Raw genomic sequence first — 24,955 nt, 5'->3', positions numbered from 1 at the left:
CCAGACGAAGATACTAGTGATTTTTATTCTAGATTTGAGAAATGTTTTATAATAAACAGTGGTTTGAAGACGAGTAGCGAGTCATACCCTCATCTTTTTGTTACTAAATTAGTCGAGAATTCAAGTCCACAAGTTAAAAATCGAGTTTTGAAAGTCGAAAGTACTTGGCAAGCTAGTACCCCGTCCCAGATGCTCCAAATGCTCCAGTATCACCAGAATAGAATCAGAGAAGAGCAAGAACACGAGAGGAGACGTATGAAAGACACAAAAATGAAAGTACTAGTTGCACAATCTGTTCCACAAGACAGTCAGAAGAGGGGTCCGAATCAAGCCAGTCATCCTACAGCTCCCGTTAAAGGGACATGCAATTATTGTAAACAACCAGGTCATTTTATAAACGAGTGTGCAGTTCTGAAACACAATATAGCCACTGGTAAAACTAAAGAAAGACCATGTCCGCCTAGACAAGAACAAGTTTCACAGACTTCTCAGTCACCACAGAATGCACAACAGACAGTTCCAGCACCGCAGCCTATAGCTGCAACACAGCATGTTACACAGCAGATGTACCAGTATGCACAATCCGAGTATCCAGAGTATCAAGCGTATTCATGAAACAGCCTAGAGAGGGAGGTAGGCTTGCCTCTCATCGAGATTCCTGTAGATCAAGAAGGTCCCTATGTTCACAGTCAAGTATTAGGGAAAGACAGAAAGTTTCTGATTGATACGGGGGCAAGTAGGACTACCATTAGTCACGACGAGGTTCCAGGGGCTCCGCTCTCAGGCTCTAGAAATGTTTCCCTTGGATTTTCAGGAAAGCCTATTGTAAACGAGATATCAAAGCCAGTTACTCTAGAAGTAGGTCCATTGTCCCGAACTACTGATCTATTGCTTACGAAGTCATGTCCAGAAAATTTGTTAGGCATTAAGACACTGAAAGAATTAGGTGCAGTTATTTGCTGTTCCCCAGAGGGGATACGTTTGTTTTTACGTGACTTCAAGGGTCACTATGTATTACGAGATTTTGATCCGAGATTGTCTAATGTCCCGCAGCATCTATGGGCGCAAGGTCCAACTGATGTTGGTTTCATGCAAATCACACCCCATCGTGTGACTCTCAAGCAAGGTATAGTCTTGCCACGAATCAGACAGTACAGATTGCCACCTGAGGCTGTAGCAGCCTTATCCAAAATTATTGACGAGCTTATTGCTCAAGGAGTAGTTGTAGAAACTGACTCCAATGTATGTAATTCTCCTATCATTCCAGTCATGAAACGTACTGATCCAAATGCACCCCCAGTATATCGATTAGTGATTGACCTTCGAGAACTCAATAAATGTATCATTCCTCAGTACCCAGTTGTTCCAGATATCTCATCTCTATTGACAGCCATTGATTCTGAGGCAATATTTTTTACAGTAATCGACCTCAAGAATGCATTTTTCAGTGTCCCCATTCATCCAGACAGCCAGTACCTTTTCGGATTCTGTTTAAATGGAAGGAGCTATAAATTCACACGAGCTCCTCAAGGTTTCACAGAAAGTCCTAGTATTTACAGTCAAGCACTTAAGAGACAACTAGACAATATTCACATGCCAACTGACACTGCCCTGCTCCAATATGTCGATGATCTACTGATCACTGCCCGTTCTGAACGTGCTTGCGAGCGAGCGTCACTCACAGTTCTGTATTTCCTAGCCGAGATGGGGCACAAGGTGTCCCCTTCAAAACTTCAATTCTGTGTCCAGCAAGTGATCTACTTAGGCCACTTACTGTCCAAGTGGGGTAGGCAGTTGACACCCGACCGTATCCAGTTAATAGCGAGTCTTCCTCAGCCCAAGACCCAGAAGGAGGTACGTGCTTTTATCGGCCTCACTTCTTATTGCCGACAATGGATTCCTCAGTATGCATTTCTAGCCAAACCACTGATACAGTTAACGACACAGGAGGCAGCCGTATCGACTGTCCTCCCTTGGACATCTGAACATACACTTAGTTTCAATGAGTTAAAGAAAGCTTTATGCCAAGCTCCCGCTCTACACCGAACTACAGTAAGCCTTTTACACTTTTTGTCACAGAACGCGATGGTACAGCATTATCTGTTCTCACACAAGATCAAGCCGGACAATACAAGCCCTGTGCTTATTTTTCGAGCACATTAGATCCAGTAGCCCAGGCGCTGCCTGCGTGCCTCAAGTCAGTTGCAGCCACAGCACTAGCTATCAGACAAAGTGATTCCATAGTATTAGGACATTCCTTGACAGTACAAGTTCCACACTCCGTGGAAGTTCTTTTAAACCGAACACAGACTCAGCACTTGACAATTGCACGTTTGACAGGTTATGAACTGACACTGTTCCAGCCACACATAGAAATCAGACGCTGCAACGTTCTAAATCCTGCTACACTGTTACCGTCAGTTACTTCAAATCCTGCCACACATGACTGTGTGGAAGTAGTTAACACTATGACTAAGCCGAGACAAGACCTGACAGATATTCCGTTACCAGATCCCGACCTGACACTTTATGTGGATGGTTCATGTATGAGAACGAGTATAGGAGAACTAGTAGCCGCGTATGCAGTGACTACTGACACTGAAGTTATTGAAACACACCGTATTGACACCTTGTCTGCTCAAGCAGCAGAGCTAGTTGCTCTGACTCAAGCCTGCATACACGCCAAGAACCTGAAAGTTAATATTTACACAGATTCACGCTACGCATTCGGAGTTGTACACGACTTCGGAGTGCTCTGGCAGGAGAGAGGTTTCATGACTTCTCATGGAACCAAGATTCAGCATGGTCTCCTCATTCAAGCTCTGTTAGATGCAATACATTTACCGACATCTATCGCTATCATGAAGTGCAAGGCACATACTAAAGTTACTGACATTATTTCCCAAGGAAATGATCTAGCAGATCGAACAGCCAAGCTTACAGCACAGACTCCAGACATACCAGTTAACAAGACACCGACATCCACTCTCGAACAGACTACTTGTATGACAGTTAAGGACCCTACTCAAGATGTCATAGATATCCAGTTACATGCTACTCCCGAGGAAATCAAGAAATGGTCCGAACAAGGAGGGGTCCAGACAGATCAGGGATGGTTGACGAGGGGAAAAGCCACATGGTTTCTCCCCGACTCAATGGTTCAAGTCATTATCAATACCGCACATAGTCCAGCACACTTAGGAGAAAAAGCCATGTTAGACAGTATCCAGAACATTTGGTTTAACAAGCATTTACGAGCTGCAGCCAAGCAGAAAGTCCGTACCTGTATGATATGTTGCCAGTTCAATCCAGGTAAAAGTGTCCCGGTGGAACAAGGTGGATTCCAACCTCCTGACCACCCTTTTGAAGTCCTCCAGATGGATTATATTCAGATGGAGCGATGTCGAGGTTTCAAGTATGTCCTTGTAGTTGTATGCGCTTTGTCCAGGTGGACAGAAGCATATCCAGTCCCAGATTACACAGCCGCGACCACTGCCAAGCAGTTGGTTCGTGAATTCTTCCCCCGTTATGGACTCCCTAGGGTCGTGTATTCTGATAACGGCCAGCCATTCTCATCTGAACTAATGAAGCACGTTTCCCTTTTACTAGGGTACCAGTGGAAGTTCCATTGTGTACGCCATCCAGAAGCAGCCGGTCTCGTAGAGAGACATAATCAAATCTTGAAAATCCGCATTGCCAAAATCTGTCAAGAAAAAGGTGTAGACTGGTTAGTTGCTCTGCCAGTCGCTCTGTTCTATATGCGCATGGTCGCACATTCCAGATCAGGACTGTCCCCTTATGAGGTCGTATTCGGCCGCCCCCCAAATATGTGGGGTACACCTAGACCCCGAAGTATTACAGATGTATCCAGTAATATGCTGACAGATTACCTAGCTTCCTTGATGTCTGCCCTACACTCTTGTCGTTCACAGGTTGCCGCTGCATTTCCCGACAATACTGAAGTCAAGCCACACGAGATCCTTCCCGGCACCCTGGTCCTCGTCCGCAATTTTGATCGTTCAAGTCCGCTGGAGCCTCGCTGGAAGGAACCGAAGTTAGTCCTTCTAACCACCCGTACTGCCGTCAAGTTGGAAGGCAGGAAAGGGTGCGTGCACCTGTCACACGTCAAGAAATTTCACGGACTAAAAACTGTTTCCAAGAACATTTCCAAGGATTGTCAAGATTTTAAAAACTGCCAAGATACTATTCTTAAGGACTGTCCCGCAAATGACATTGATATCAAGCCCTCCCTGTTAGAGAAAACTCCGCAGCAGGAGTATAAAAGTAAGCTACGGTCTAGTAAAATAAGTCAGCCAGTTTAATTGTCTAAGTCCTCCCCTAGGTGAAACGGTTAGACAGGTATCTGACATGTATGAGATAGACCCCCATAGTGAGAGAGTTAGTCAAAACTCTATCCAATGTATCGTTTTTCTAAGTTTTATATTGTTTTTAAGCTTAATGGTTACCTGCACGAGTTATGCATTTCATTTATGTTTTCCAATTTCTCATGTAAATATGTTTTCTAATGCTACAGTAGAGCACACGTTTAGTGATCTGCCTCCTCACGAACTATCTTATCGTCTTGCTATGCGCAACAATACCTTTATCCGTATGTTGCATTATTCACACCAGACCAGCAATGCCACTAATTGTTGGGTGTGTGGTCGACTCCCCCCTTTCCAGACACCGAAGGGAGTTCTGCCACTCTTTCCTTATCCGTTTTCACATAATGGTTCATGTGGAGCATGGTCCACGTTAACGTCATCCTCAACTGATATGTCCCTTCTGAACAGTACATGTTTTCCAGACAAGCAAGGTCTTCCCCACAGAACAGGGTTAGATCTAGAAATTATTCTTCGAATTTCTTGGTTCTGAATGTTCAGTCTGATCCTACTCCAGACTTACCTGCTATTTCAGTATTACCAGTCAAAGGCGAATTATGTGTCCGAAATAATGGTTCCGTACATGTAGGACATAGTGATTGTACTACTATTGTCGAGTATAGTGACAGTGGGAAATCTATTTTCAAAGCTTCACGTCATTCCTATTTTGTTTGTGGTCAGACCGCATATGTTCGTCTGCCCCTCGATTGGGATGGAACCTGTTACATTGCCTTCCTACTGCCACCAGTTTTTCTAGCCCCATCTGATTATCACAGAAACACACATCTAGTACATAGAAGGGAGATCGAGTCCCCGATTGTCGATCAAACTGAAACTGCTCTAGAACAGTATACAGATTTCAATAGAGGATTCTTTTTCTTTATAGGACCTATCCAGAATAGTAAATTAATCCGTAGATTAACCAGAACCCTTGAGGCAGTAGTGAATGAGACTGCCTCTGCTCTAGGTAACTTAACCGAAGAGCAATCTGCTATGAGATTTGTCGTGCTCCAAAATCGTCTCGTTCTTGACGTCATACTGGCCGATAGAGGAGGAGCATGTAGAGTCATCGGATCTAGTTGCTGCATTTTCATTCCTAATAACGCGCCGTCTGTTTATTCAGCTATAACCAGACTTCATAAAATTGCCCATCAGTTACACCAGAATCCAGGCACCTGGACATGGTCCGGTTGGTTCTGGAGTATAATTTCTGCCTGGGGATGGAAAGTATTGTCCTTTCTAGGTATTGCAGTAGCGATCATATTCAGTTGCTGCCTCTGTATACAATGTGGCCCTGCGATTTGCGGCATTTGTGCTACCTCTTGTATTCCTAGTCCCAAGTCCCGTCCTAGATCCCGTTCCAAGAAATTTCGAGACGAGCAAATGATACTGTATGAAATGATAGATGGTATCATGAATATTGATGTTTCCTGATGGAAACGTAGTGACAAGGAGGGAATGTGGAAAAGTAAATTTTGCCATGTTCTGTGTCCCTACGTGTTCCCCATCTTATGCTATATGTGCATGATTAATATGCATATGTATTCCCCATGATCGATTAAAGACGCAATTACAGTTGTGTCCATCTCTAGTATGCCAGTTTCCAGTTCTCGTGAAAGCTACGAGTATTAGGCCTATGTAAAGCTACATTGCCACGTTTCTCAGTGTGCACGTTATTTCATTGAAAGTCCCCGTTTCTAGGCCTCAAAAGGGCCCGGACTCAGATTCAGCTCCTGTCTCCTGAACCCTCTCCGAGGAGCGATACAGCCCCCACCTGTATCCCTGACCCTTCACTTACTTCCTGCCTCACAGTGCCTGGCTCGGCCTGGCTCTGCCTGCCAGTCTGCCAAGAGTATGTTATGATTCTAGTTATCAGTCCAGCCCTCCTTCTCTGCATTCCTAAGCTACTGAATCGCATCAATAGTTTCAGTCATCGTCTAGCCTTTACGTCTCCATGTAAGAGAAATACTGTATTTATGGTCATTTAATATTCCTCAACACACACTACATGTAGAATAATGCATGCACCAGTCTTAGTGTCTGTTAGCCTTTGCCCTGATAACTTTTGGATTCTATCAACATGTTCTCTAAACATCAGATACTAGATAGTGTTTAGGTACATGTCGCTCTGACTCTCCAGACTTTCGTCTCTCCTTCTAGCTCAGAAGTCATAGCCCCCAGCTTCTCCCTAGTAACACGTCATTGCCAGCTTGCGCGCACCACTGGGTTAGAGGTCCCGGCTCCTTCGGTAGCCCCCTCCATTGTGGTGTTGGGTTCAAATCAGGCCTACATACTCTGCTAAATTCTCGAACGCCTTAGTATAGAAGTTGGCACGGACACTGGAAAAGGTAAAGGACAAGTTTATTAAGACCCCATGGGGTGGTGATACATTCCTACAGCACCCTTCGGCAATGTAAGAAGTAGCACACCGAACATTGGTGCGCGACCTCTTTTATACAGTTTAATAGTAATAAAAAGATAGGCGGTTACAAGTTACACATTTTAGGTACATATAAGGTCATTTTTGGAACACAGCCAACGTGTGGGAGGAGTTTCAACAGCACTGGTCAGTTAGTGTGAACATTCCTAAAGAGTGACCAATTGGTGCGTAATGCGCATGTGCGCTTGACCAGTACTAAAAATAGCCTGTTGCCGAGCAGACTAGTGACCATGGGTATCGAGAAAGGACGAAAGGGCATACTGACCACGAGGCAGCATGTTCATGGGAAACGGAAGTCAGAGGGATTCAAAATGGCCCCCGTTCATTTTGGTCAAGTTAACAGAAAAGACCGTGTAGCTGTGCTAAACGCTAACTCAGGAGCTGCCAAAACACGACAGACGGCCCTTTTAGCGTTTAGCAAAAGCTACCTCATAGTGGACATAGTCAGAATGTTCATCCTCAATGTTAATAGCCATTATTTTCAATACTTCATCATTGATCAGTTTCTCTTGCTTAACAAGAGCTCGTTTGGACGGAATACAGGCTGTGATACATACAGAACATAATGTAGGGCCACATTGAATACATAGACAAAGGAAAAATAGTACTCCAATAAAAACACAGAGAATCGTTAATAATTTCCAACCCCAAGTACTAAGCAGGGTCCAGAACCAACCAGAAAAGGTCCATGTTCCATTTTCTGGGTGGATCTCAGCAGCTATCTTATGTAATTTTGTAATTGAATCATATACAGAAGGTGAGTTATCTGGTACGTACACGCAACAACTACTTCCGATGACACGGCATGCTCCACCCCTATCAGCTAGTATCACATCTAGAACCATTCGATTCTGGAGCGCTACAATTCTGGTAATTTGTAATTCTTCAGTAATATTCCCTAAAGCAGAGGCAGTTTCATTAGCAACGGCTTCTACCACACGTGTAAGCCGCCTTATCTTCCTGCTATTCAATGCAGCTCCTACGAATGAAAATAACCCCAAATTGAAATCTACATATTGTTGTAAAGTGGTATCAGTCTGGTCTATCTCATCAAGATCTATTGTTCGTTTCTCTCTATTCAATATGAAATCATGGTACAAAACATAATCATTGTGATACATGGGAGGAGCAATAAACACAGGTGGTAATACAAACGCTATATAACACGTTCCCAACCATCCCAATGGTAGACGATGGTATCCCTTATTTCCACAAATGAAATATGTGTTATGTGAAGCTACAAATGCAATTCCAGTCGGTGTATCAAAGGTAAGTGTAATATTACATTCACTGCGGCCTACAGGGATTGTACCTTTATTTCTAATACACAAATCTGCTTTTGTATCGATAACGGTTATTATATGCATGCTCGTCACATTTATAAGTCTTTGATTCGTATATACACGAGGTGTAGAAACATTGTCCGGACGATATTCTTCCCATTCGAATTTAGTTCCTTCAGCGTGTGGATAGCCATCTTTATCGTTATAGCATATTTTATTCAATCGAAAAAGTAGTCCACCTTTCGTTGGCCATCGCAGAGTAAAAAGAAGAGTGTACCAAGCATGACAAGAACCATTATGAGAAAACGGGAGAGGAATGAGTGGTGTTCCTCCTTTCTTCTGATGTCCGGGCAACATTCCACACACCCAACAATTGGACGTATTGGTCATATTATGAGTATGATGCAGAATCTTAATAAAGCTGTTGTTCAAATAAGTCTGCCTATGTCTTTCTTCGTGAAAAGGCAGAGTGAAATGAAAATGTTCAGACGGGCTTGGAGTGGTGGGCAGTAAATGTTCTCGTACAGGAAACAACAGTTCTATAGTCCAAGCTAATACTGCGATCACCACTACAGTCAAAACAAACAAAACAGCACCAAGAATTCTCCTCTTTCGTGTCGAAGGAGAGGCCATAGTTCATAAAACAATACTTCTTCAAAAACAACACTACGCGGGAAAAATAAAACGATGGTTCTGAACCGAGGCTGCCGTTGATTTGTTCTCCGGGATTCAAGACGGGTGTCGCTACACTGGGCAGAACTGATCCCCCCCCCTTGATATTCCCGGCTTCCGTTTCACAAACCTCAGAGCGGTCACCAACCAGTTTCAAAAAGAGCACAAGAGAAATCTTATTTCCTGGGGCGTAGATTATATTTCACTTTATCAGAAACAACGTGGTCCGGGAAGGCTCCCTCCAAATCATCAGGCGTGACAGCTGGGCTCTTTTCTGTATCCAAAATCTTTCTGTAGTCAGATAGCACCACAGGGCTCACCAGATCCGGAGAGACACGTCGGCAGTGCGTTGAATGTATCCACCGTTTCTTATTGGTGACTCTCACGGCAGTTCGCGTAGCCAGCAGCACTTGCTCAGGGCCATGCCATCTCGGTTCCAAACTGCTGGATCGCTCAAAGACTTTGACCATCACGTGGTCCCCAGGGCGGAGATCGTGAGCCTCACCAGCAGAATTATCAGGGAGCGCCTCTCGAACCTGTTGATGAATAGAAAGCAAATCATTTGTTAATCGTGCCAGATAATCGTTCATCATTATACAAGGCATATCATGTATCAAACGAGGTTTTGGAACTCCCCAGATATTCATAGGCCTTCCAAACACCACTTCATAGGGTGTGAGGCCAGACCGAGAATGGGGCACTGATCGAATGGACAGCAATGCCAGAGGCAAAGCGTCCGGCCATTTCAGAGATGTCGATGCCACTATCTTTGCTAGCTTCAGCTTCAGAGTTGCATTGTATCTCTCTACTAAACCTGCTGATTGCGGATGAAAGACAGCATGGAATCTTTGTTTTATTCCCAATCCTTCCAGGACGTACTCCACCACTTTCCCAATGAAATGAGGGCCGTTATCACTCCACATAAGTTTACAAACACCGTATCGCGGGAAGTACTCCTTGAGTAGCACCTTAGCTGTTGTCAATGCTGTATTGTCTTTCGTAGGGTAAGCCTCAATCCATTTGCTGAATGCACAAACCACCACTAGGACATACTTGAGATTATTACAGCGTTCCAGCTGGATGTAATCCATTTGTAATACTTCGAATGGTGCAGTAGGTGGAACAAACCCACCTTTAGGAGTATGAGTCCCTTGTCCAGGATTGTGCTGCAAACATATCAGACAGGTCTGCACTACTCTCTTAGCCGTGCTAGCAATGTCAGCATTTTCCCAAACTCGTGTAAGCAATTTAGTAATTGCGAGAGCTCCAATGTGTGCCAGTCCATGTGTCATTTGCACCATTGTTTGTAAATAGGCCATGGGTAGTTTCCATCTCTCCATATCTTTACTACGCCAGCAACCCTCATCATCCAGTACTCCCTCGATGGCCCATTTCACAAGTTCTGCCTCTGATGCTGACTTCTGTATATCGAGTATTTCTTCTCTAGCATCATGCCACCGCTCAGCTTGTGACTTCACCACATACATGGGGAAATTATTTTTCAGCATAGCGGTCTCTCTCGCAATGCGGTCTGCAAAAGCATTGCCCTGTCCTATTTTGTCCGTCACCTTTTTATGTGCGCTGCACTTGACTATTGCAACTTTCTTTGGGCATAACAGTGCATTCAGGAGATCGCGTACTAATTCTCCATGCATGATGTGAACTCCGTGTGAAGTCAGGAATCCTCGTTCCTTCCAAAGTAGGCCAAAATCATGCACTACTCCAAAAGCGTAACGACTATCCGTGTAAATGTTCACACATAGTCCAGCACTTAACTCACATGCCTTCGTTAAGGCTATCAACTCAGCCGCTTGAGCCGATTTTTGGGGTATCCGTGCTGCTTCTATCACAGTCTTAAGTGTCGTGATCGCATAAGCTGCGGAAGTCGTACCATCTGGTAACCTCACACATGACCCATCAACCCACAGTTCCCCATCTACATCTGGAAATGGCGTATCCTGTAAATCGATACGACCCTTTGTCTGTTCCTCAGTCAGAAAAACACAATCATGTTGTTCTTCCTTCTGGGTCTCAGCAACAGGATCCGGCAATAAAGTAGCAGGATTTAATGTTGCACATCGTTTTAGTGTGATGTGCGGCGCCAACAACGTTAGCTCATATCCTGTCAGACGGGCACTAGTTAGATGCTGTGTTTTCGTTTGATTCAGTAACGCATCTACTGCATGGGGAACTAGCACCAACAATTTGTGTGACAAAACTATTCCCTCACTTTGTCGTATCGCTACTGCTGTTGCTGCAACTGCTCGAAAACATCCAGGCAATCCTCGAGCCACAGGGTCGAGTACCGCCGAGAAGTATGCACAAGGCCTCTGTTTGTCTCCGTGTGTCTGCACTAACATTGACAATGCGCACCCATCCTTCTCGTGTACATATAATGTAAAGATCTTCGTGTAATCAGGTGTACCCAACACTGGTGCAGAACAAAGAGCTTGTCTCAATTGCTCAAAAGCATTCTGACATTCATCCGTCCATTCAATGGAAATCAGTGTATCTTTAGACAACAATGCCAACAATGGCTTAACGATATGCGAAAAACCCAATATCCATTGCCTACAAAAAGACGTCAAACCTATAAAGGCGCGAACATCTTTCTGAGTGCGAGGGACTGGAGTATCTAGAATTGCTTGAATTCGATCTGGTGTCAATGCACGGCCCTCCTTAGACAAAAGATGACCGAGGTAGGTCACCTTTGGTCTACAATATTGTAGCTTTTTCTTCGAAACTTTATGATTATGTTTAGCCAGGAAGGAAAGCAAGGAAAAGGTACTCTTCTCACATTGTTCTGGCGTGTCTGCAGCAAGTAAGATATCGTCTACATATTGAATGAGAACCACTCCCTCTTGTAAGTCAAAGGAATCAAGCTGTCTTTTTAATGCTTGACTATAAATGCTAGGACTTTCAGTATAGCCTTGAGGAACTCGACAGAATCTGTACGATTTATTATTTAATGTAAAGCCGAATAGATATCGACTGTCAGGATGTACAGGGATCGAAAAGAAGGCATTCTTCAAATCAATGACTGTAAAAGTAGTTGCCGTCGGTGGAACCAACGTAAGCAATGTGGTGATGTCAGACACCACCGGGTACTGAGGCACTACTATCTTGTTTATTTCCCTCAAATCAATAATGAAACGGTAAACCTTAGCATCTGTATCTCTCTTAAGGATCGGTAAAATTGGACTATTGCAAACATTGTAAGGAACTTCCTCGACTACTCCTGCCGAAATCAAATCATTTACAATGTGTATTAAAGCAAGTTCACCTTCTCTAGAAATCTTATATTGCGGGACACGTGGCAGAGATACTCCCTCCTTTACAGTAATACGCACTGGAGGAATTATCATTCGCCCTACATCCGTGTCAGAAGTGGCCCACAACGTTTTCGGTAAGGAGGCCAATACTTCAGATTCATGGAGAAAACACACTCGCTCAAAGTCTGGGTAATTCTCATTCAACACAACTCGCACTCCTTCTGGGGCACAGCGAATAGTAGCTCGAAAGTGTTTTAACATATCGAGTCCAATAATATTATCTGGTGTATTTGGAGACAACAAAAAGGGACAAGGGGCAGCAAATTTATCGACATGAAATGCAACTGGTTGAGACAATGGGCTAGAAGTAGGTGTTCCATCGAACCCTATTGCTGTAATTACCTCGCCAGACAGGGGAGCCCTTGGAACCAAGTATTTGGACAAAGCGCTACGAGTAGCTCCTGTATCGACCAGAAATTGATCAGTGGAACCCAGAACATGTGCTTCTATGTATGGACCCCTCTGATCAACTGGTACCTCAACCGATTCCACACCCCATCCTACGCAATCCTATGCGTAATGCTCATCCCGTAGTTCAGCAGGACCACCCTCATTTATCTGATATTGATTGCGATTATCAAACGTATTATAATCTGACTGACCACGACCCCTCGCTCCATATCCCCCACGATCATTCGTGCCATAAGCTCCTCTTGACCCTCCATAATAACTTCTAGACCTTCCACTTCCTCGCCCCCTCAAATTACGCTGCTCTCGAAACACCGGACAGTCTGCAATCCAATGCCCAAACTGTTTGCAGTATGCACATTGATTCACAGAAATGTCAGAACGAGGGGGAGGAGCATTACTGTACGATCCTCGTCCCCCTCTATTGTTCCCTCTCGTAGCCTGAACCTGAGCTAACATTACCTTCGTTTTCAATTCCTTCGCCTTCTTTTCACTACTTTCTTTCGCCTCCAATTCCTGTCTTTCATAATATTGAGCCATAGTCAATAAAGAAACTGGGGTCGCTGTGGTCCATGAACTTTCACTCGTTTTCAATCGCTTCGCAATCTCCGGTAGGAGATTAGCCACATACTTATCAACAAATAAATGCCTGCCAGTATCTTCTGTCAATAATTGACCACTGTAATCATGGAACGCTTCCTCGAAGCGAGAGAAAAAATCGGAAACTGATTCATCCGCTTTCTGCTTACAAGAGGCTAATATAGTCCAATCAATCTTTTTAGCGGGAGCAAGAGTCTTTAGTTTTGTTAGTATGGCCCCTGGAAGGTCTAATATTAATTGACACGGCTTACATGCTGGTTCTCTATCTAAGTCAGCCTGAACAAGATCTTTCCAAGTGGCCCCGAGAGTCGTGAGGTCATCAAACCTACGAATCGCTCTCCACATGTCAGGGGGCAATATCAACCCGAAAAATAGATCAATATCAACTAACGTCATGATACACGAAGAAATTGCACTTTCAACATTTTCATAGAAAGCCGCAGGATTTTTACGGGGATCAGGTAACGCATTCTTCAGTGCCATAACATCTGCTCTATTCCAAGGCGTATAAACCCAGTTATATACAAAATATCCTTTCGCGTCTTTTGATCTCTTATCATCATCTGTGCCATCCCCTTTATGAGGGACATATAAAGGCGCAGCTTCTCGCATAGGTCTAACATTAATCGCAGCGATCTTATCTGTTTCAAAGATAGGGCATTCTTTGGATATCTCCGTCGCTCCAGACGTAGACGAATTCTTCGACTTTTCCAACTCCCGTAGTCGTGTCGCCTCATTACGCAGTTCAATCAAACGTTTGAAGAAGTCGTCCGCATCTGAAAGGACAAAAAGACCTTTACGAAAATTCTCACAACCCTTGGATATCTCCTTTGGTTCTAACTCGAAAGAATATTTTCTATACCGCTCAACAACTTCATCTCCAAAATGACCTAAAAAATACAGTCGTTCCTTATCAGGCCACTGTTCCATTTGTTCAGTAACGTCAGAAACAGTAACAGTATTAATATTTAATTTTCGTGCAAATGAACGTAATTCCGCAGCTCGTTCCGCATGTAACCTGGTACGCTGTGTTCGATCACTATCCTCGTCCGAGTCCTCGTTCGGAGCCGTAGGTACGACATACGGAGGCGGACACCGATCTAGTAATGAAAAATCATCCGTTTCATTAGTAAGGACTAGATAAAGAGGACGCCTGATAGGGAATTGACCATTAACCTGTAAATTGCGTTCTCGTCTCTCCCTCTCTTTCTTTTCCTGTAATTCCTTCTCCTGTAGCTGTAAAGCTTTGTCATGTGCAGCCTTCCGCTGCACTTTCTCCGCCAAGGCTTCCTCACGCTTCGCTCGTTCACGCACCTCTTTCTCCCACATACGCACACAATCAAACATATCTTGTCTAGACCTTCGCTGAAACAAACACTGTTCTACATACTGTACCTTTCGAAGGTCAAACGACCCATATAGTGGCCACTGTAATTCACGATCAGTTTTAGTATACTTATGCCATAATGTACTATACATTATTGGTGGAATACCGAATTTGACATACATGTCACGATTTGGAGTCCCCTCTGGGGGAGCCGGCTGTTTTGCACTTAATCGATAATTGGTACCGTTTTCAGAACAGCACATCCTACGGAGTGTGCTAAAAACAGGCATGTTTCAAAAAGTACCACAAAACGTGGTACTACAAAAATGTCACCTAACACGGTGCACTGTTCAAATCAAATAAATCAGAGAAATATCCCTACATGCCTGCCTATGTGAGGTGCACTTCACATATTCAAATTCAAATTCAAAGATTCAAAACGTTAGCTAACAAATTCAAATTCAAATTCAAAGTTTCAAAAAACCACAGTAAGTGTCAGTAGACTACCTCACCACTTAAAAGCTTACCAAATATTTTCAAACGTCCAAAGTCCAACTGCCAAGTTCTGTGGTCAAATCAGCCAAAACGGCACATCACGACAATCCAAGATCAGAATCCCAGTCGAGGACCGGCGCCACCTGGAAGGTCAGATCGGAAGGAAGGGAAAACACACCGTGGGTGCCGAGACTCGGGTCACTCAATGGCAGCGATCGCGTCCATGGCGAGTTTCCTAACCTTCGTCACGACCTCTCCTTCGGGCATCCGAGTCGCCGATGAGTCCCTTCGTGGTCGCCAATTGTGGTGTTGGGTTCAAATCAGGCCTACATACTCTGCTAAATTCTCGAACGCCTTAGTATAGAAGTTGGCACGGACACTGGAAAAGGTAAAGGACAAGTTTATTAAGACCCCATGGGGTGGTGATACATTCCTACAGCACCCTTCGGCAATGTAAGAAGTAGCACACCGAACATTGGTGCGCGACCTCTTTTATACAGTTTAATAGTAATAAAAAGATAGGCGGTTACAAGTTACACATTTTAGGTACATATAAGGTCATTTTTGGAACACAGCCAACGTGTGGGAGGAGTTTCAACAGCACTGGTCAGTTAGTGTGAACATTCCTAAAGAGTGACCAATTGGTGCGTAATGCGCATGTGCGCTTGACCAGTACTAAAAATAGCCTGTTGCCGAGCAGACTAGTGACCATGGGTATCGAGAAAGGACGAAAGGGCATACTGACCACGAGGCAGCATGTTCATGGGAAACGGAAGTCAGAGGGATTCAAAATGGCCCCCGTTAATTTTGGTCAAGTTAACAGAAAAGACCGTGTAGCTGTGCTAAACGCTAACTCAGGAGCTGCCAAAACACGACACCATGTTTCCGCCCCATTTGTGACATATTCCGTTACGTTTACATCACATGTCTATGTATACGCCCTGTTCACGCCTCTTGTTACACCTACTTTCTGCCTTATCTTTCGCGACTGCTACAGGCCCTGCCCACTGTTATGCCTATTGTATTGAACATCATGTATTTTGTTTAAGTATATATACTTGTGCACTGTTATTAAAAGTTGCCATTCCTTTGTCCCTGCCCCGTGCAGCGCTGCCATCCTATTCCCGTGCAGGTTGTCCTGTTCCTGTCCTTTATGCTGTATTAAACCTGCATACTCCTACTACCTCGAATCTTGACTCTTATTTATTGAGCTATCTGTTATTGTATATCTAGTCAAAAATAGAGGTATTATTTATTTATTTACCACACATGGGTACATTTTTTAAATATATTATTGGAGGCCAAATAGCAATTAACTCTGCGTTGTTTTTTTTAGGAGGTGTAGAGGACCTAATGAGTTGGCATAAAAAGAGGGCTATATGTTATTTATTGCTATGGCAGTGGCCTGAATGTACCTTGCTACGGGCTGGCTTATCCCAGAACCCCCCACTTTCTATGAGTGGAGATTTAGGCTATCAACAGCTTAGAAACAAAGTTGTATGAGTGTAAGGGATAAAAGGCACAGAAATGGGGGACTTGGATATGGCGGTTGGTCTCTTGTTAGTTAAACTATGACAATCTGCACTCTTTGATAACGAAGTTCCAACAGCAAAATATTCAATCTGGTTATTTATTATGCTAATGGAAATGTAGTTCACGTACATCATAATCCTAATCTTTTAATCTACCCTCCTGCCAAAACTAAGCCTCTCTTTTAAACCTTTAATATGCCTTTGAACCATTAGGTATCACACAAGTACTATATCTCAGATTCATATTGTGGTTGTTTGAATTTCTGTCTTGTATGGCCAATTTGCACCGTTTATACTTGTCAGGGATTTATGTCTATTTGCATAATGGTTTAGTTGCTGTATTTGTTACATGACTCAATGATGAATTTTGTCAGGCTGCTGGACCTCTGTTGTATGCTCCTTTTATAGTCATTATAAATGCAAATTAAAAAAGAGGACTGAAACTGCTGTCTATGACCTAGGAGGAGCATGAAGGGCTGGACGTGTCCCCTCTTGTATCCTGGACAAAGTAGTGGTCTCAAAGGCTCTACTGGCTGACCTCTTATTTAGCTATAAGGCTACAGATAGCTACAAGGTAACACCTCTGATTGGGTTGAACCTGTTGGTGTATCCGACCAGTGCTCCTTGAAGTCTGCTCTGGGCCATAGCTACCAGGAGAATGAGCTCAGAATATTTTACAGAATTTTAGTGTTTACCGTGATTGATTGTGATCATTCCTCGAGAAGGGTAGTAGCCCACACCAAATAATAATCCAATTCCTTCCAGGCCACATTGCGTTCCCATATGTTATAATTATCATATTTTTAGAATGCATCGTTATTCATTCCAATGTGATGATGAAATGTAATTGAATATAATCACAATATATAACTGAATTATGATCTATAAGTACTTGTTTTTTAATTATAAACGTGAGTTCAATCAATGTTGAAAATGTAATGTATAAAATAATATAGTGTTATTATGATTATGATTATGATTATGATTTTTATTATTATTATCATCATTATTATTATTATGATTATTATCATCATCATCATCATCATCATCATCATTATCATTAAAAGTTCCACAGAATGAACTTTAGTAGAAGGTTAGTGGGGGGTTTCTGCTAATTGTTCATATTACAGCATTCAACAATAACAGTATAAAGCGAAGGGTGTAATGGGTTAGAGAGGAGCTATGTACCGGAAGATGGAGACAGGCCATGCCGAATCCCATCCTCTACTTGTGCTGGAGGCTAACAAGGCTTATCCGTCCATCAAGGCAGGCAAGAATAGCAGATGATGCTATTACTAGAACATTTGTCTCATTGTTCAAAGCATGTGTGAGGGTGTTTGATGCAAAGACTATGTCAGTTAGCGAAACATGAAAAGGGTGGTGGACATGCACGTGGGGGGGGCAGAGATTAATAAGTGAGAAGGAAGAGAAGATATACTATTAGGTAAAAATGCACCTTCAAAAATAAAAACATGACAATATTTATACATAAAGAAGTATGAACACATGAGGTCAGAGTTGCTCAACGACATACAGTCATTTTACAATCTCAAATCAACCAGGGATTCCTGCAAAACCTTCAATATAGAGGATTCAAAGCCAGGGAGTGAGTAAACTCCCCCTTGCAGATTCCCTCTGTGAGTGCCTGTTGTAAGAAACAACATTCACACTTATGACAACTCTCTACACATGTGCCTTTTCTCTGTGAAAGTTTCACAAGGGCACCAACAATTGTAGCTCCTCTAGCAGAACAGTTAGTTATGTATCTGAAAATCTGGGGTTCCTTTGGACATGGGATAGATAAAAATAAAATGTTACAAATATTTTGATTAGTGGAAAGAACCAAAAATAAAATCATATAGTAGTAGTACAAGGCAACAAATACACCCTATTTCTTGCAGCTTAATAAAGAGAAAGGTACAAGTTCATGGTATGAAAGGAAGTGTGCCTTAAAGTGTGGTCTTCTGGTGTGATTACTCTGTCCATTCATCTCAAGTGTGTGAATTACATGTCCATTTGAAGACGCGTGGATTGAACCCTCCATCACAGAGGATGGATGGGCAAAATTCAAAATAGAAGTCAGGCCCATAGATACCAACTAATAGGCCATTGCAAAATGTCTAAACAATACATAGGTTGTCTGCAGGGAATGAAAGGTGCAGGGTGGGGGGATGGGTAAAAAGGGTGGTTGTTCGGAGGAAAGGAAGGGTGAGAGGAGGGAATACAGTAGGATGGATTGTCCTTGCTGTTGCAGTTGTTTTGTTAATAGACACTCTTAAATATGTATTAAAAAATATTTAATCTTAAAATGAGTCTGCAGAAGTGAATGATTCCACCCCATTACTTAGTGTACTGCAAACTATTGAAACACATGATTAGAATTACTATATTACACATTTCAATAGTGCGTTTTACAACTATATTTAAATATAAAAGGCACATTTGGAATTCATAGATAGTGGAAATAATGCTATATCCTTTCCTCCAATGGGAAATATCCACTGGATAGCTGAACCATCTATTCATGAGAATTAATGGACACACACACACACAGAGCTATAGCATTGTAGAACAAAACACACAAGATTTTATTGTAAGATTTAATGAATCTTTTCAGCTGCAAAATGGAATCAAATGCAAGATCAAATCAACACTCTTTGCAGTTGTTATTGATTGTACCACAATCCATTTTACTTTGCAGTAAAGAACAAGGGGATATTGACTGAAACAGAACCTGGCAGAGCCCAGGGAAAGTGGTCGCAGCAAAAGCAATGCCCAGTTGTTAATCAGTTAGGAGAGGCAGAGAGCAGAGCACCACTGGTGTCAGCAGCAATAGGGTCAACAAATGAGAAGACAGAAGAAACTTGATTCAGGTGAGGAACAAACTATTCATTTCCTCTTTGTAGACATTATGTCTATCAATTATGGTTTCTGTGTACATGTAACAGGTATTGCTTTTCGAGCATGAACAAGTATGACACTACTGTAATCTATCACATCATACAATTGATTAACCTTCCTAGGAAACACCTGCAGTTCCTCAATTACATAGTCAGCCTCACTTAGTGCTTTCCTGACAAAACTCTCATCAATACATAGATGAGGAAACTTAAAACCGGCAATCATGTAAAAAGTGGCTTCGAGGGACGCTATCATTATTAAATGCCCTCCATTTTTTAACAGTGTTGAGGCATTTCTTAAAGCACTGCAGAACCCTTCTTTATTTGTCACGTGGGCCTCCAAACAATGAGGCAAAATCAAGCAGTCAGCCTGAGGCAGGGTGGTGGGAGACAAGGGGTTACATTTGCTGATGTCATATTTAACAACATTCTTGATTTTTCTTTGTAGCATATTTTGCTTCTCAGGCCAAGCATCCCTAAAAAAGAAATTTTTTTTTTTTTTATTTAATATTGATAAAAACATGTTCTTTTCTCACAAGTTATCGTGGGAAACGTGTTTATACTGTATTGTCCGTTAGATAGACCTGTGAATTGCATGTAGAGATTAAATACAGCTCAACGGATATGGATGGAATTTGAAAAGATTATAAATTATGGTTTGCGGATTATTCTTTTGAGTAGTAGAGGTAAGTAGGGTAAGTCATTTGAACTTAGTGATATCTGTGGCTGCATCACATTTTTAGGCTGTTGTCTGATTTACGGGCTTAGATATAGATAAGGTTTTATATTTTTCCCTACCTTTTACTTCATTAAAGTGTGAATAGGTAAGGAAAATTATATAATGATTCTATACATTTTCTAGATATTTTTTTTTAAAAACAGAGTACTACCTAGGACGTATTAAAAAATAAATATGTAGACATTTAAAAAATATATATAATAACACTCTAACATAGTGTACTACAATGTTCTTTCAGTTTGTACATATTCAATCCTCTGGAATATATTTTGCGCAGAGTGCCATGGAAATACCAAGATGTTTATGAGCTATTTAAATTTAATTAAAAAGGTATATTAGTTAAGATACAAGTACTTCCAAGGTTCTAGAGCGGTACTCCGTAAACCTTTTTAAAAGTATATAGAAAAATATAAGTACATCTCCCTACCAATAAACACTTTCATAAAGTGGCAATAGGTGGGGCAACATAAAAGCAAACTGACCTATATTTTTGGTGTAACCCAGAACACAGCTAAAGTGTAGTAAAAATAATATGGATGCCTTTAATTTTGCAAAGGCAGTCATTAGCCGTTCACATAAACGGGTGGGTGGAACTTGCAGAGTTTCACTCTGCAGATTTCTGGAGTTAAAGAACTACTCTGAAAGATTCCGCTGGGTTCTGCAAATGGGCAGAAATATGCCTGTCGCACTGTTCCTGATAGAATTTTAGTGCCAGTTGTGCGAGCAGCGCTGAAACATCTGAGTGCACAGCATGTGGTGTGCATGAGTACCCATCCATTCCAGTTGATTTTGCTGCCGCTCGAGTACACTCTTACACTCTATTGCACTATGCGCCCCTCAACGTCACTCTGAGCAACTCCATCTATACAACTCCACCCTAATTTACTCCACTCTACCCTATGACACACTTCTCCAGTCTAATCAACTGCTCTCCACTACTCTACTCTAAACCACTCCACTCAACGCCACTCCATGCCACTCAACTCGACGACACTCTATGACAGTTTCTGACACTCAACGACACTCCATGCCAGATCACTGTATGACACACCACTCCATTCTATGACACTTTAATCCACTCTGTACATATGCCACACAACTCTACTCCACTCCACAGCACTCTACTTTACAACACAGCACCCCACTCTACGACAAATTACTTTACTCTATGCTATGCCATATGCTATGCTATGGTCCACTGTATGACACTTTACCCTACTCTGAGACACTCTACAAAACTCTACTCTATGCCGCTCCACTTTACAACATTCTACTCTACTCTATTCAACTCCAAATAATAAAACTCTACTGAACTCTATACCACTGTGAGACACTCTATTATAATCTGCCCTCCGCGGTCCAGGCGCGAACGGGCGCCGACGGGCTTGCCTTTGGCGCACCGTAGGCGCACAATCGGCGCGTCCGCTGCGCGTGACCGCTGCGCGTCCGCGCGGTCACCATTTAAGGCTAAGTGGGAGGGAGGAGCAGCTGGGAGGCGGGAGCGGGGAGGGCACAGAACAAAAAAGGGGGCATGGCCACGTGGATGGCGGCGGGAAGCGGGGAGCGGGGCGGGCAAGGCACAGGGGGACATCAAAGATTATGCTAAGGGAAATACAAATACAACTACAGCAGCAACAACAATATACAGTGCAAAAACGGCGGAACAGGCACAGGGGGACAGCTACAGAGAATATGCTAAAAGGAAATACAAATACAACAGAGGCAACAATGTACTACGCAAAAACGGCAGCACTGCAGGGCAGGGAACAGCGAGGCAGGCAGCTGGGCGGCAAGGCAGACGGTTCCACAACGCTGCGAGCAGCAGCGAGGGGCACACACACAGCTGATGGCCGTGCGGCCCGGGGGTGTCCTGAGAACCACAACCCACCACCACCCGCAACAGGTCCCCCACAGAAGCTGGAGCAAGATCACCGCTGACCAGCTCACCACCTCCCTCAGCCAGAACCCACCCACCAGCACAACGGACCCCAACGAAGCAGCTCACAACTTCACGCAGTGGCTGACCACCTGCGCCGACAACCTCGCACCACTGAAGAACCCTCCCAGCAGACCCAGGGGCAAGAAGGCCCCCTGGTTCACCGACGAACTCAAAGACTCCAAGAAGACCTGCCGCACCCTCGAGAATGCCTGGCTCCTCAACCAGACCGCTGACAACATGACCGCCCTCAAACACGCCACCCGCAATCACCACCAGCTCATCCGCACCACCAAGAATAAATCACTGAAGGAACGACTGGACATCAACGCCCACGACAGCAAGGAACTATTCAGCATCGTCAAGGAGTTCTCCAACCCCAGTTCTCCACCGCAAGATTGCCGACATCCACAACAGTTTCGGCGCACCATCCACGCACCCAACTGTCGAACCAATGCACCCCACCACCACCCTCCGCACCTGGACCACGGTGACCACCGAAGACACAGCCCACACGATGAACACCATCCACTCCGGATCTCCAACCGACCCCTGCCCCCACCACATCTTCAACAAGGCCGACTCCACTATCGCACCCCAACTCCGGGACGTCATCAACACCTCCTTCAACACCGCCACCTTCCCGGAGAGCTGGAAGCATGCCGAGCTCAGCGCCCTACTGAAGAAACCAAAAGCAGACCCCACCGACCTCAAAAACTTCCGCCCCATCTCGCTTCTTCCTTTTCCTGCCAAAGTCATCGAGAAGATCGTCAACAGACAGCTTGCCCCTTCCTCAAGACGAACGGATCCCTCGACCCCTCGCAGTCCGGTTTCAGAGCCAACCACAGCACCGAGACCGCCCTCATCGCCGCCACCGACGACATCCGAACCCTGCTCGACAACGGGGAAACAGCGGCACTCATCCTCCTGGACCTCTCCGCAGCGTTCGTCACTGTCTGCCACCGCACCCTAGTCCAACGCCTCAGCAACATCGGCGTCCAAGAGAAGGCACTGGAGTGGATCATCTCGTTCCTCGCCGGAAGAACACAGAGAGTCCACCTCCCCCCGTTTGATCCGAGGCCACCGAAGTCATCTGCGGCGTCCCGCAAGGATCATCACTCAGCCCCTCCCTCTTCAACATCTACATGAGACACCTTGCGGCCATCACACGCCAACACAACCTCAACATCATCTCCTACGCCGACGACACCCAGCTGATCCTCTCCCTCACCAGAGACCCCGACACCGCCAGAACCAGCCTGCACGAAGGGATGAAAGACGTCGCCGAGTGGATGAAGAACAGCCGCCTGAAACTGAACTCAGACAAGACGGAAGTCCTCATCCTGGGACCATCACCCTCCGCATGGAACGACTCCTGGTGGCCCCCAGCCCTGGGCACCGCCCCCAAGCCAACGGACCACGCACGCAACCTGGGCTTCATCCTGGACTCCTCCCTCTCGATGACCAGACAAGTCAATGCCGTCTCCTCATCATGCTTTCACACCCTTCGCATGCTTCGCAAAATCTTCCGATGTATCCCGACAGAAACCAGGAAGACGGTCACCCAGGCCCTCGTCACCAGCCGACTGGACTACGGAAACACCCTCTACACCGGAACCACAGCCAAGCTACAGAAAAGACTCCAACGCATCCAGAACGCCTTTGCCCGACTCATCCTGGACATCCCCCGACGCAGCCACATCTCCAGCCACCTGAGGGACCTGCACTGGCTCCCCGTCAACAAGAGGATCACGTTCAGGCTCCTCACCCACGCACACAAGTCTCTCCACGACCTGGGCCCTAAGTACCTCAATGACCGCCTGTCCTTCTACACGCCCACCCGCCAGCAACGGTCTACTAGCCTGGCCCTCGCCGCCGTACCACGCATCCGAAGTGCCACCACCGGAGGCAGATCCTTCTCCTACCTGGCGGCCAAGACATGGAACTCCCTGCCCATCCACCTTCGGCTGACCCAGGACCACCTCGCCTTCAGGAGACAACTCAAGACCTGGTTGTTCGAGCAGTAGCGGACCCCTTCCCCCAAGCGCCTTGAGACCCTTCCGGGTGAGTACTGCGCTATACAAGTGGTTGATTGATTGATTGATTGCCCTTACATACCACTGTCCAACTCTGTATGCCACTCTACGCCACTCTAGAAGATGCTACGCAACTCATTTTATGCCACTATACCCCAGTTAATCCACTCTCCCTTATGACACACTACTGTACTCTACTATACTCCACTACTCTACTGTTTGCCACTCCACTGTATGCCACTTTATGCCACTCAACTCTATGACACTATATACCACTCCACTCTATGAACTACAACACTTTCCAGCACTCTACAACCTGCTACTCTACTCTAGGACACTCCATTCCATGGTATTCCACTGTACGCCCTTCCACTCTGCACCACTTCACTCGTTGCCATTCTACTCAGCGCTACCCCACTGTAAGTCATCCACTCTACCTAACTCCACTCCACTCCCCTTTATTTCACTCTATAACACTCTACTCCACTTAACAACACTCTAAACCAATTCACTCTACCACACATTACTCCAATCTATAGCAATCCCCTTTTATGGATTTGAAATAATGAGTTTGACCCTTTGCATTCAATGATACCGCAGTAGGTGGGTGCTGTCTGTGTTTTGGTGGTATGGCTGTACTTAGGCAAGCAATGGTTTCTCAGGAAACCAACGACTTGGCACTCAGCAAAGATCAGAACACCATGGCCCAGATGTAGGTAAATTTGATTTACCGACTCTAGAATACCGAATTCTACCGATTCGGTATTCTAGATTTGGTAAATCAGATGTAGGTAAAAATTCGCAAAATTGTACCGAATCTGTATGATTCGGTAATTACCGAATCGGTATTTACCGATTCGGTAAAATTATCGA

General features: G+C 44.4%; 1 protein-coding gene across 1 annotated transcript in view; it reads right to left on the bottom strand.

Moving 5' to 3' along the window:
* Positions 1–19,057: 19,057 nt before the first annotated feature.
* The window catches only part of LOC144752112 (nicotinamide N-methyltransferase-like), a 205,234-nt gene continuing 199,336 nt past the window's right edge, over positions 19,058–24,955 (bottom strand). Inside the window, exon 3 of the mRNA XM_078640055.1 lies at positions 19,058–19,847. Coding sequence (XP_078496181.1) covers positions 19,394–19,847 — 454 coding nt within the window. The 3' untranslated portion in view covers positions 19,058–19,393. The remainder of the gene's footprint in view (positions 19,848–24,955) is intronic.

Source organism: Lissotriton helveticus, chromosome 4_2 (genome assembly GCF_964261635.1).
Source record: "Lissotriton helveticus chromosome 4_2, aLisHel1.1, whole genome shotgun sequence".
Taxonomy (NCBI): domain Eukaryota; kingdom Metazoa; phylum Chordata; class Amphibia; order Caudata; family Salamandridae; genus Lissotriton; species Lissotriton helveticus.
The sequence above is the reverse complement of the archived record's forward strand: the minus strand, read 5'-3'. Positions and strand labels throughout refer to the sequence as shown.